This window comes from Perognathus longimembris, chromosome 4, assembly GCF_023159225.1.
Source record: "Perognathus longimembris pacificus isolate PPM17 chromosome 4, ASM2315922v1, whole genome shotgun sequence".
NCBI classification, from domain to species: domain Eukaryota; kingdom Metazoa; phylum Chordata; class Mammalia; order Rodentia; family Heteromyidae; genus Perognathus; species Perognathus longimembris.
The window spans coordinates 60,091,510-60,104,237 of record NC_063164.1 but is presented as its reverse complement, the minus strand read 5'-3'; the positions used below and the strand labels follow the sequence as shown (position 1 = coordinate 60,104,237).

The following is a 12,728-nucleotide window of genomic DNA, read 5'->3' as shown; positions in this document are numbered from 1 at the left end:
GCACTGTCCCTGGCTTTTTTTTGCTCAAGGCTAGCACTCTGCCACTTGAGTCACAGCACCACTTCTGGCCGTTTTCTATATATGTGGTGCTGGGGAATGGAACCCAGGGCTTCATGTATAGGCTGCAAGCACTCTTGCCACTAGGCCATATATCCAGCCCCAGGGATTATCTTAATTAAAGAGGGTCTCTGTATCACAGCCTAGATATTTCACTAGTCCAATTGACAATACCTTTCAACTGTTCTTAGGCAAATTTTGCTTACTATATCTTCAACATACTACAAGTGAGTTCTACTGTGTTGTTGATTCAGTATATCTCTGATGGGCCTTGTAGAAATAAAGTACTGAGTAGCACTCACTGTAAGGTACTTATGTGGTAGATATCTGGATAGCTTTCTGCTTCCTTTGCGTGATTGAGAACATCCTAGATTGGGATAGTCGTGACGACGAGCACTTGATTTGACTGCTCCTTGCCAGAAAGTCTCAATTTTTGGATCCTTCTTAGTGCTGCCTGGGATGCAGCCGGCCCTCCATCCTCGCTCCAGGGCCCACCCAGCTCCCTTCTGGCACTGAAGGCAGCGGCTGCTCTGCCACCCTTCTCTCCAGATAAGCATGGCTTGGAAATGCTATCTTTAGAGGTGATGAGATTTTGTTTGGATAGAATTATGACTAGTATAAAGCCCACACATGCTAACAAGCCACAAAGTGCAAAATAATTATTGAAAGCAATTTGAGAGAAAAGTGGAAAATCATCTAAAGAAAGAAAAAAAAAAACAACAAAATTCTCCACAAAGTGTTGGTCCAATTTTTTTTTTTCTGTTAGATTGGATAGTGAGCCTTCATTTTCTGCGGCCAGGTAACTTATGCACAGATGCCATTGTTCTGTAGGCCTTTCTTTTCATTTTCCTCTTTATTAATGCTTTCTGGCTTTTGGATATCTCATTATATCTTAGCCAGAAGTGATGTTAATTACTAGGGCTAACTTTTCAATGAACAGACAAGGATAGGTTTAAGTTTTGCTACAACTTAGTTTAACTTGTATAGCTAGCCTCTGGGATCATGGAATGTGCCATTCCAAGGAAAAAGTAGAAAAAAGTAACCCTGTTTATCTGAAAAAACAAATCAAAACACATGCTTTCTTCCTCAGACCTGCAGGATATGCATACAAGTTAATATCTTGTATGTGTTAGATACCTTGACTGTACCATTTGCCAGACATGCCTCAGTCTAGGCTGCAGAGTCCCTTCAGTTCTGGCTAATTTTAAACTAAGGGAATTTACTGTTACTTATTTGAATTTATTCTAATAGTACTTACTGCCAAATGGCAAGAGGAACAGGCCTAAAATACGGGTAATGTGATACTTCTGATTGGCCTTGAAAAAAATTTTTTTTCTTGAGAAGCAGCAGAGAAAGAGAATAGACTTTGTTCATGGGATGCACAGGGGCATCTGTTAGCCCCAAGAGCACAAATACAACATAGGGAAGTTTAGTTGATGGAGCTGGGTTAGCTGACTTTAGCTCTGCAAAACTATGAAAGGAGGCAAGGGCGTGAGCATTCAGAGTCAGCTCTATTGCCTCCCAGCATTCCCATTTGGGTTGAAAGACCTAGTTTCACATTTATATAATGTAAAATTCCATTTCAGGAGTAAGAACCAACAATTATAACAATTTTAAATATCCTTCAGTAATGCTTTTAAGTTGAGAAATGCCAATGGACCTTTTTGGAAATAAATACATTAAATAAGATAAACTATATATAACTTTTATTATTTGTAAGTTAAGCCAGGAAATTTTCAGTCAATTGACCCAATATCATCATCATTTCACAACACTGTTTTATATATAACACAGTAAGTTTATCTGATTTGTGGAGCGCAGGAATGGTGGGACAAAGGGTGAACTAATGCAGCAGTGATACTCACTAGACACTAGGTTAAAAAGAACTCTACAACTTGTGGGGGAAGGAATTCAGGAGGGAAAACCTGGAAGAAAAGGAGGGAAGAGGTGACAATGTTCAAAAAGAAATGTACTCATTACCTGGCTCATGTAACTGTAACTCCTCTGTACATCACATTTAAAATATTTTTAAGTGCCTGTGTGGAGATATATATATATATGAAGGATGGAATATAGTCATTGAATGAAGAAATTTGAAGGATGAAACTAAAACTTGTTGTTTCTAAGGGGAGTCAAACTATTTCTATTTCTTCCTTTCACAAGACACGTGTTTTTTATTCATATGGGAAGATAACTTCTAGGATCTCTTTCTAAGTCTCCAGAGCAAGAACAATGCTCATTTCTCAGTGTGTAGAGCCCAAACGAGCATAATCAACATCACCTGAAAACTTGGTAGACATGTACATTTTTGTGTCTTCTCTATTTCAGACATTCACAATCAGAACCTATTTAGGGTGGGGCCCAACAATTTGGTTTTTTTAATAAGCCTTCCAGGTGATTTTGATGTAGGGTTAAGGCCCACTTTGCTCTGAATATGTCCTCCATCTCCTTTAAATATAGCATCTAGGGAATGTAATTTTAACTTTATTAACAACAAAGCTGATTACACTACCCATACTTTTGTTCTTAAATCCTTAGATTATTTTTTTTAATCTGCTTGGAAAATAAACATGTTTTACAGTGAGTGACATGAAGGAGATTGTTGTTAGCTTTTAAATTGCTTTGTGTTATGAGATATTCATTAATTACTTTATGTTCTTGGTAGCTGAGGCCTTATTGAAAGGACCTATGCTGGCATTAATAAATGCAAACAAAGTGGAAGGTCCTGAGGTTAATGAGATAATGAAACATTAATCTGTGTTTCTTCTTTAATGTACAGTAGAGATTCATCAGGTTCACTCTTTGTACTTTGCATTTGTCTTTCCAGGAAGAGCAGAGTATGCTAGCAATGGAAGAGGAGGGCACTGTGCAGCTCCCATTAGAAGGGCACTACAGGTAAGACACACACTTGCATAAGGTAAAATAGACTGTTTACCAATTTCATACTATGTGGATTCTTGTAAAGGTTTGTTGAGGTTGTGTTAGAGTAGAAAAACATCTGAGACTAGGAGTTTGTTACCCTGGTCCCATTTCAAAATTTAGCCAGTATTAGCTGATGACTACCCAAATGCAATGGGTAGGAAGCTGTTTTCTGAAGTCTTTCCTTTGTACATGACATAATGTATATGAGCAACCACTTTCATGTTCTCAGAAAGTAGCACTGGATAACAAATTAGGATTCACTTCTAATATAAGTGAAATTGGTATTTACCAGGTCAATCACAGACAAATAAATATTTTCATTTTGGGAATTTGACTAGAAATGAACATTTCCAAAAGAAATATTGTATTTCTTGGGTTCAGCCATATTAGGATATATTTATGTAATTCTTCAAAATATGCTACTCCTCTTTATACACAAAGATTTAGAAAAAAGCAAATTCTTGTGTTATAATAAAAAAAATTTCTAAGTCTTCGGACAAAAACATTCTGTTTGTCACTTTTCTTTTTCTTTCTCATTCTGTGTAGTCTTTTTCTCCCTCCTTCTCTTCTTCCCATTCCATATAATTTAAATAATTTTCTTATAGACTTCTATGTAAGTACTATTTGTGACCAATTTTATCTGAAAGTTCTTAAGGCTATGCTAGTAAAAAAAAAAGCAGAGAGAATTTCTTGGAAAGGGTAATTTTCATATTGGTTTAAAAAGAACAAGAAAGTAACTCTTAGATCTTTAGTCTTACTCTAAAATCATACTCCTTAAAATTTCTAAAATGTGTTTGCCTTTAATTTAAGAGTGAGCACAAATACAGCACATTTTCCCCTTCTGCAGCATTAAAAAATCTAAAATCTTGGGCTGGGGATATGGCCTAGTGGCAAGAGTGCTTGCCTCCTATACATGAGGCCCTGGGTTCGATTCCCTAGCACCACATGTACAGAAAACAGCCAGAAGTGGCGCTGTGGCTCAGGTGGCAGAGTGCTAGCCTTGAGCAAAAAAAAAAAAAAAAAAAAAAAAGAAGCCAGGGACAGTGCTCAGGCCCTGAGTCCAAGGCCCAGGACTGGCCAAAAAAAAAAAAAAAATCTAAAATCTTGTTGATCTAGTTGAATCAGTAAACTCTCAAGTTTATTCTGTGGAAAGCTGTTTCATGTCATACCAAAAGGGCTTTATAGTTAAATACATTTGGAAAATATTCTCTACTGACATAATTTGTAAATTCACAGTGAACCCTGGCCTATGAAATAGCCTAAATAATACTTCCTTTTTTTTTTGTCTTTTGGAATATGTGTGTGTGTGTGTGTGTGTGTGTGTGTGTGTGTGTGTGTGTGTGTGTGTGTGTTACTGGGGCTTTAACTCAGGACCTCACGCTTACACAGCTTGCTTTCATGGCTGGTACATAATATAACCAGCATTTCCTAAAACTTTTTGCTCATAAGACACCTTGTCACATATCATGAGTTACTTGTACTCCCTATGATACATTTTTGGAAATTGTTGATCTCATCCTTTGAGTTACTAGGAAACCATCCACACAAATTAGAGGAATTGAAGAATACATCTCTGGATTGGGCGAGGTAGAGACATCCAAGATTTTGTTCACCTTAAATGCTGAATTTGTTGCTCTTTTGTGAATATTTACCAATGTGGTTCACCAGATGCTAGCTTAGGTTCTCTGTAGAACATGAGGATTTTTTTTCTACAAGCAGCATATTACATGGAATAAAAGGAAAGTTATTTTATTTTTTAGCCACTTGATCTATTACTGCCATTTAGTTATATTTTTAGTACTGAGGAGGTTTTGAAGCATTTTGAGTGATATACACAATTGGTGCCATTGCAAAATGGAAAAAAATACTTCAATTCTTGGTATATAATCAGTTCCACCAGCCACATAGAATAAGCTTTGTCAAACAGACTGCAGTTGTTTGTTCAGCAAATAATTTTTGAATACCAAATGTCCTGCCTAGTTCTTTGGGATAACAATAAACAAATGGTCTAGAATCATTGCCCTTATGAAACTTACCTTCAAGTAGATTAGAGATAGGAGACAGAAGATAAACAAATGAGCAAATAATGTAGCATCGATCAAATGTGTGATTAAAAAGGCAAATGAGGCATGGAAGTGATATGAGAGGGTGGAAATAACAGTTTCACCAAGTGTAGTTAGCATGGGGCCTGCCTGAGAAGGTGTCATCAGAATAAAGGAAGGAGAAGTCTATACCATGTGGAGGATCATTATAGGCAGTGGGAAGATCTAGGCCAAATTCCTGAGGTACCAACAGTGCTCTACAGCAATAACAAGGCCAACTAACTGTGGCAGCAAGTTGAGAGCAGAGCCAATACAGCTGGTTGGTCAGAGGACAAAAGGACAGTCAGAGGACAGAGGCTTATGGGCTAGTAAGCACTGATTTTTGCACTGAGAAAGTGGGAGCTACTGCAGGGTCTGAGCAAAAGCAGTGAGAGATCTGCAGTCCCTTGAAAGTTCACAAGAACCTCAGCAAACAACTTCAGAATCTAATCTCTGTTTCTTGAAATGAATTAACAAATCTGCAGCCCAAATCTCTGTCTTTTCTTTTGACTTTTTCTCAGATATGTTTTAATAATTGAGAACTATTCAGTACTTCTCAATGTTTAATGATAAAAATAGGCTGAAATAAATAAAAACATATATAAATAAACAATTAAATATTATTCATCCTTCCAAGCAAAGAAACTCTGACATATGCTAAAAAACATCTGAACATTGAGGACATTATGCTAAATAAAATAAGCTAGTCACAAAAAGACAAACACTGTGTGATCCAACTTATATGAGGCACTTAAAATAGATGGAAAGCATAGAGACAGAAAGTGCAGTGGTGGTTGCCAGGCACTGAGGAGAGGAGAAAATGGGGAGTTAAGGTTTAATGGATGTTGAATTTAAGCTTTACAAGATGGAAAGCATTCTGGAGATGGATGGTAGTGACAGTTGTATGTTATGGATATATTTAATAACTAATATACATTTAGATATGACAAAGATGGTTTATGATATGTATATATGTATCCACTATAATAAAAATTAAGAACAAATATAAATGACCTTATATTTAGTAACTATCACTGAATATCTAGTTACTTATTTAATATTTGTGGTTTCATTTTGGGTGAACTATCTAGAGACGATCCATCTGTGATCAATATTTCTGATGAAATGTCAAAGACTGCCTTGTGGAAGAATCTTCTAATTACAACTGATAACTCAAAAGATAAGGAGTCAAGCTTTCCTTCTAAAAGGTTTGAATTTTAACATAATGAGGTTGTACTAATTCCAACAATTTTAATGGCATAAGTCCACTAACAAAAGAGCGATTTTGGTTTACATCAAATTTAAGTCTAAAATATTTCAGAAAATTCCTTTTGAAAGGGGGTATAAATGGTAATTTTTCTGAATGAATATATTTTTCAACTGCTTCCCTTTCAAATTAAAAACTCACTCCAAAATGATCACAGTGGGGGGGAAATGGAGCTATAAATGAGTCCCAGTGCATGACATTTCTGGACATTCATTTTGGCTTACTCTTTTTCTATGATTTTATTGTATTTCCTCATTACCTACTTTCCAGAACTTGTTCAGATGTCTGACATTTCTCACTATTTCCTTATTTTTAAGTGTTATGGCACATGGTTATTTTATATTTAGTATACTTCTAGTGCCCTATTCCCTGAAATATCCCCTAATCTCCTTACCCTGAAGCTTTCAGCCCTTGAAAAGTTCTGTCCATTCTTACTTGTCAATATGCAAACATGCAAACAACTCCTGTAGTCATGGGTGGTGATCTTAAGGGCATGTTGAGGAAGACTCTGTACTAAGAATCAAGAGTCCTCAAGGGATTGCAATTGAATTTCCCAAAATTGACAAATAAGAGATCAAAACATACCATCCAGACTTGTAACACTAATGGAGAAAAGAAAATGAATTCCTTTATTATGCTAGTCTCTCTTCTTGCTACAGAATGGTTGAGGCATTTGGGACGGTGTTGTAACTATTAAGTTTATTTTCATAACCTTAAATTAACATTTTCTACTTAATTTTTATATTACATTTTTGCCATAAGCTCCCCTTCCTAATCACTCTAGAAGCTGATTCCCCAAAGGTAAGACCCTCTCCCTCAAAACTATTCTGTGGTTGCATTTCTTTATGTTAAATGGTGTCTTCTGGAAATCTGGTCAGCCTATGTCTTCTATGTGAGTTTTGGGGAGGCAAAAAGCCTGGTGAGTCTTGGGCTCAGATCTAATATCAAATAGAATTTGATATTGGCCTGAAACTGGACTAAGCTTCCCCCCCACACCCAATAATTTATACAAATACATCATAAATAGAACAACCAGTCTCACACAACTGTACTTAGTGATGTTGTCAAATTTCTAGATTGGATGAAGAAAATTTGTCCCTCTAATTAAGAAAATTACAAAGCTGGAAGCTTCCATTTATGTTACCATGATGCATTCAAACCTGCAAGCTTTATCTGGCTTCATGAGACATAACTGGAAATATGGGCTAAAGAAAGAGGCTATATTAGATTGGAGAGTATGTCTCTTGCTGCTAGTTTTTGTCACCCCAAAATGGCATGCTGCTTCAGTGTCATCTCTATGCCCAACAAAATAAGCAAGACAAATAGTTGATGTTTGGAGTCTTCTCCTGCAAGATGGGCATTAGTCTTTCCTTTGTTTTCCTTTTCTCTCTCTCTCTCTCCCTCTCCCTCAACTCCCCCAAAACTTACTCCAAAGGAAACTAATATGAATTACTCAGTAGGCCTTCTCCAAGACTTTTAGCTGGTATCTTGGAACACAGCTTCACAATACCATGTATTTCTTTGCTTGAGCCAAGCAGCTGTAATATTTTATTTCAAAACTTGCTGTTCATTCCTTCCTCCACATTTCCTGCTCTCATGTTGCAGTCATCCCTACAGTAAATCTGTGTTTTCCTAGAACGCTTGAAAGAACATCAGAGCTATGAGAAAGGTAACTTTCCAAGCCCATTAATATGTGTGCTGTGGATCCTTTCACATTAAAAAATATGATGTTTCTCTGATTTCTTTTAAAATATGGAATCCAACGTGATGCACTCAAAGCAAAATGTTGGCTATGAGAAATAAGTAAGAATTTGAGACAGCCACACTTGTAGATTGTATTTCTTCCTCAATTATGTAGACCCATAGTCCAAACTCTTCCTTGGTGTTCCTTCATTTCAACAAAAAAGTTTTATGCCATAATGCCTTTGAGGTACGCTTTAAAGTAAATAGTAAAGTCAAGTAATTCTCCTTTTTTTGTCTGTGTGTGTATGTGCCAACCTGTGGCTTGAACTCAGGGCCTAGACACTCTTCCTAAGGTTCCCCCCCACACCCCCAAGACTAGAACCCTACTACTTCAGCCACAGCGCTGCTCTGGCTTCTTTTGGTGATTAATTAGAGATAAGAGTCTCATGGACTTTTCTGTCGAGGCTGGCTTTGAACCACAATCCTCAGCTCTCATCCTGAGTAGCTAAGATTACAGGTGTGAGTCACCCATGCCTGGCTCAAGTGATACTCTATATCAGAAAAATCTAGTTAAAGAAATATGTGTATAGATTACATCAGAAGTAGTGAATAATGGATTATCTCTTAATTCCATCCAATTTTAAATATACCATCTTCATAATTTGATACAGACACTTGTTTCTTGATCTTATAACTATAAATTCCCACTGAACTGATATTGAAACTATTATCTAAGGAAAATGCACAGTTTGCTCTTGTTTGTGTGCTTTTGAGACAGTCAGTCTTACTGACTTCATGCTGGTCCTCTTGAATTTATAATCCTACTGCCTCCGATTGCTGAGTGCTGGCATTAGAGGCATGTCACACCATATCTAGTACTTTCCTTACATTTTAATATGATAAATTTGGTAGTTTTGCACATGAAGTCATCTCTTTGTTAATGATTAATGTTATTCATTTTAATAAATGGGAACACTTACAGGAGGGATGTAGTTTCCAAAAATTCTAAAACCATCAATATTTAATACCCTCTGAAGGATACTGCTTTCTTGGTATCTGTTGAAGGCATTGCAGTATGACCATTAGAAACTATTAAAATGTGGTTTGCTAGAGTATCCAGTGGCCAAAACTCAAAAATTCCTCAACAGCTTATCAGAATCTTATCTCTTGAGATCTAAACTGGTCCCATGCAGCCTTTGATCCATCCCCTTCAGCTATTTTCCATCCTAACCTTTGTTCTAATGTGTCTCAAAACAGCATGGATAACTTCTTAAATTGATTTTTAGCAGTAGTATATTTTCTCAATTATTTAATTCACATTTCATAGTTGAATCTAGTTTGATTGGAAGTAGAATCCAAGAACTGATCTCAAATTCCTCCCTATCTGTTTGATACTAATTTAACATTGTTAGGCATATAGGACATAAACCACATGCTGCTTAGTAGGTGGATTGGTAGAAATAGGTTTCATGAGAAACCATATTGCATCAGAATAGGTGAGCTACTGCTGTATTTTATAAAACTGACACACAAGACTAACTTTTCCTTGAAAAAGTAACACTTAGTTCTGCCTTGGTGAAAGGTGAGACTCTGAGCAAGAAGTGAGCTTCTTGTTCCTCCTTGCATACATCCTTCTATCCTGGATTCTGTTTTGCTAGGCCTGGGCCCTCTCATGACAGCTCAATAATTACTCTTCATTAACAACCATTTTAGAACCATTAAAATGTAACAGCATCACAAATTTCTTAGATGCATGCCAGTAGTGGATAGATCATTTTTTCCGCTTTTCTGAAATATTACTCTTTTATACTTGACATTGTAACTCCTCAAGGGCAAGGATAGTTTCATCTACCTTTTCTTCCTTTCCTTTCCTCCTTCATTCCTTCCTTCATTCCCTCCCTCCCTCCTTCCCTCCCTCCCTTCTTTTCTTTCTCTCTGTCACTTTCTTTATCTCTCTTCTCTTCCCCATCCACCCTCTTTCCCTCCCTCCCTCCCTTTCCCCCTCCTCCTTCCCTCCCCCTCCCTCCCTCCCCTCCTTTCCCTCTTTCCCTACCTCTCTCTCTCCTTCCTTCCTTCCTTCCTTCCTTCCTTCCTTCCTTCCTTCCTTCCTTTCTTTCTTTCTTCCTTCCTTCCTTCCTTCCTTCCTTCCTTTCTTTCTTTCTTTCTTTCTTTCTTTCTTTCTTTCTTTCTTTCTTTCTTTCTTTCTTTCTTTCTGTCTCTCTCTCTTTTTCTCTGACTTTGAGGCAACTAATAGTGCCACTGGAAATTCATTTATTTGTCAAAAGCTTAGGTAGCATCTATATCACTTGTGTATGTATAGAGGCCAGTATGTTTCTTCCCCACAGTCTCCTATAGATAGGATCTGTTATTACACCTGCCAAAAGAGGGAGTCCATTGGACATGGGAATACCAGCATTTGTATTCTGGAATTGAGCTGTATGAGTACTTAGAAGACATCTGGTCCAAAACTCAATTTATGGATAATGATACAAAGACTCAGAGAGATTAAATCATTAGTGCCAGCTCATATATTTCACCCTTAGCTTTTGAGAACTGAACCCAGTTCTAATTTTATGCCCAGAGCTCATGGTACTTCCTGATTGTACTCTGTCATGTTGGTTTTGTTTGAGAGCGACTGCAAGGCAGGTAAAGCCCGGAGAAAATTAATTTGGAAAGCAGGAAAGCAAACACTTGTCATGTAATAGGAACTGAAAGTAGAAGAAAGTGAATCATGCAGATAAAGGAGTTAAAAATACAGAGTTAAGGCTCTCAACACATCATGTGCACACTGTCAACTCTTCTCATAGAAAGAGAAAAGAAAAAGGGGAAAAAAAGTTGCTTTGTTCTGACCTGTAAGGAGTATGTGCTGAGAAGTGTGGCAGGCATAAACCCGGGTGCCATAGACACTTGCTCACACCAGCTCTCAGTGCTGGCAGCGTGCCACAGATGGCAGAAGCTCCGGCACTTCTTACCTGATGGTGCCGGGTGGTGGTGACAACTGAGAAGGGCTGTTTCTAGCTTGAATTGGAGGAAAAACAATTTTAAAAACACACTCTTAGAATGTGTCTAAGTTATTGACCACTAAGAAAGCTGCACAGGAGGCCTCATTGAAACACAGAGTTGGAGTACTTTATTAATCGGAGAAGAGTTATAAAACAAAGGTAGGCCCTCTTCCCATTCATTATTGTATATTGAGGGCTGAAGTTAAAATGTGTGGATTCTTTCAGCTCAGAGCCACCAAGGTGGGTTGTGGGTTGTCCTTTGGAGAGGGGAACAGAGAGGTGTTCAATGTAGAAGGCTTTGGCATGTACAAAAAGTATTGGGGGGATTTGCCCCTAAGGAAACATGCACTATGGGTGTAATACATATGACCATGTTATTAGAACTTTCCATAAGAACCTCAGTGTGAGTGTAAGAAAAGTGTACAGTAGCAAAATATTGGGGAAACAGAAGACAAAAATGACAGTCTCATTGTCAATTTAATCAAATGATAAAGTTAAAACTTGAAGGTGAAATGAAACAGAAGACTTTTAGGAGTGAGTTTGCTGTATACGGAAGTGAAAGGTCATTCCTCTGCTGTAGAGGTAGAGGGACAGGTACCTGGAGAGAAGAATTCATTCAGGGTTATCCATATCTTGACCAGTTCTTGCTTTATCTAACCAAGACATTGTCCTCAACAAACGTCAAAATCAAGTCTAGACATGAAGCATGAGCCATTTGCAGTAGAGCTTCAGCATACAGTGCTTCAGCAACTTGTTTGTGACATTTATTAATGTCAGTATTGTCTTAAGTGGACATGACTGACCATTTCAACAATCATCAATGATTCATTTGCCCAAATGAGGACCATGGTATTGATCTTGCATGCTTTTAGAACTATTGTTGTTTTTCTTAATGTCTGTTTTTATTTTTTAGTGTCGGTTTTCAAATTTCCCCCTCCCTGCAGTTCTTGGCTTCTATCTCACTAAGTGTAGAAGATTTTAAGTGTTGCTGTCGATCTATGCTTCAAAGCATGAGAGAGCAATGCTTAAGGGCTCTTGTGTTGCTTTGGGGTTGATGGGTTTTGTGTCTGAGCAAGCAAAGGTCATGGTAGCCAAGCTGGATTGCAGTAACAATTTTTTTTTCTTTTTCCCCCTTGTAGCACTGAAAGCCGAAAAGAGAAGAAAGCTGACTCAGGGAAAGGTGTTGACAGGGAGACTTGTCTATGACTTGATCTTCAGTTTATTTTTTACTTATATATGAGAAGAGTGTCACAATTATAAATGAAACTACTTTGATCATGTATTGTAAATTCTGTTTCTCATCCCAAATCCACCTTCATACTGTAAGTAGTAAAATGCTCTTTCATTCTGTTTAGCATTTGGAACAGTGAGATATCCCTGTGATCAGACACAATAGTTATTGCAAGAATCTGTGTGTTCTTGCTGTTTATTAGCCATTTGTAAACATTGGATTCTTTTTGCTAGCTTTCTGACAGCAATAGTATTCTTAAAGAGACAAGTCATATTTACCTAGCTTGTATGTATTTTCTTACTTTCGTGTTCTGAGGACAACTGATAATTTTGTTCGGAAGAATTTTGAAAGATAGTCTGACTTCTTTTACTTTTTTCTAGCTTAGCATTTGTGACTTATGTCAACAGATGCAAATCAAAAAGTTAGTTTAAAAAGCATTTTAATAATTGTATTTATGTATTACCTTGATTTAATACGATATATTT

The 12,728-nt window shown here is 37.2% G+C and overlaps 1 protein-coding gene across 6 annotated transcripts in view; it reads left to right on the top strand.

Annotated features, from left to right (window-relative positions):
- The window catches only part of Slc4a10 (solute carrier family 4 member 10), a 267,507-nt gene extending 255,123 nt beyond the window's left edge, over window positions 1-12,384 (top strand). For all 6 annotated transcript variants that reach the window (XM_048345333.1, XM_048345335.1, XM_048345332.1 and 3 more), the window contains 3 exons: window positions 2,885-2,952; window positions 6,152-6,268; window positions 12,152-12,384. In XM_048345333.1, the coding sequence (XP_048201290.1) occupies window positions 2,885-2,952; window positions 6,152-6,268; window positions 12,152-12,218 (252 nt within the window). In that variant the 3' untranslated portion in view covers window positions 12,219-12,384. The remainder of the gene's footprint in view (window positions 1-2,884; window positions 2,953-6,151; window positions 6,269-12,151) is intronic.
- The last annotated feature ends 344 nt before the right edge of the window (window positions 12,385-12,728 follow it).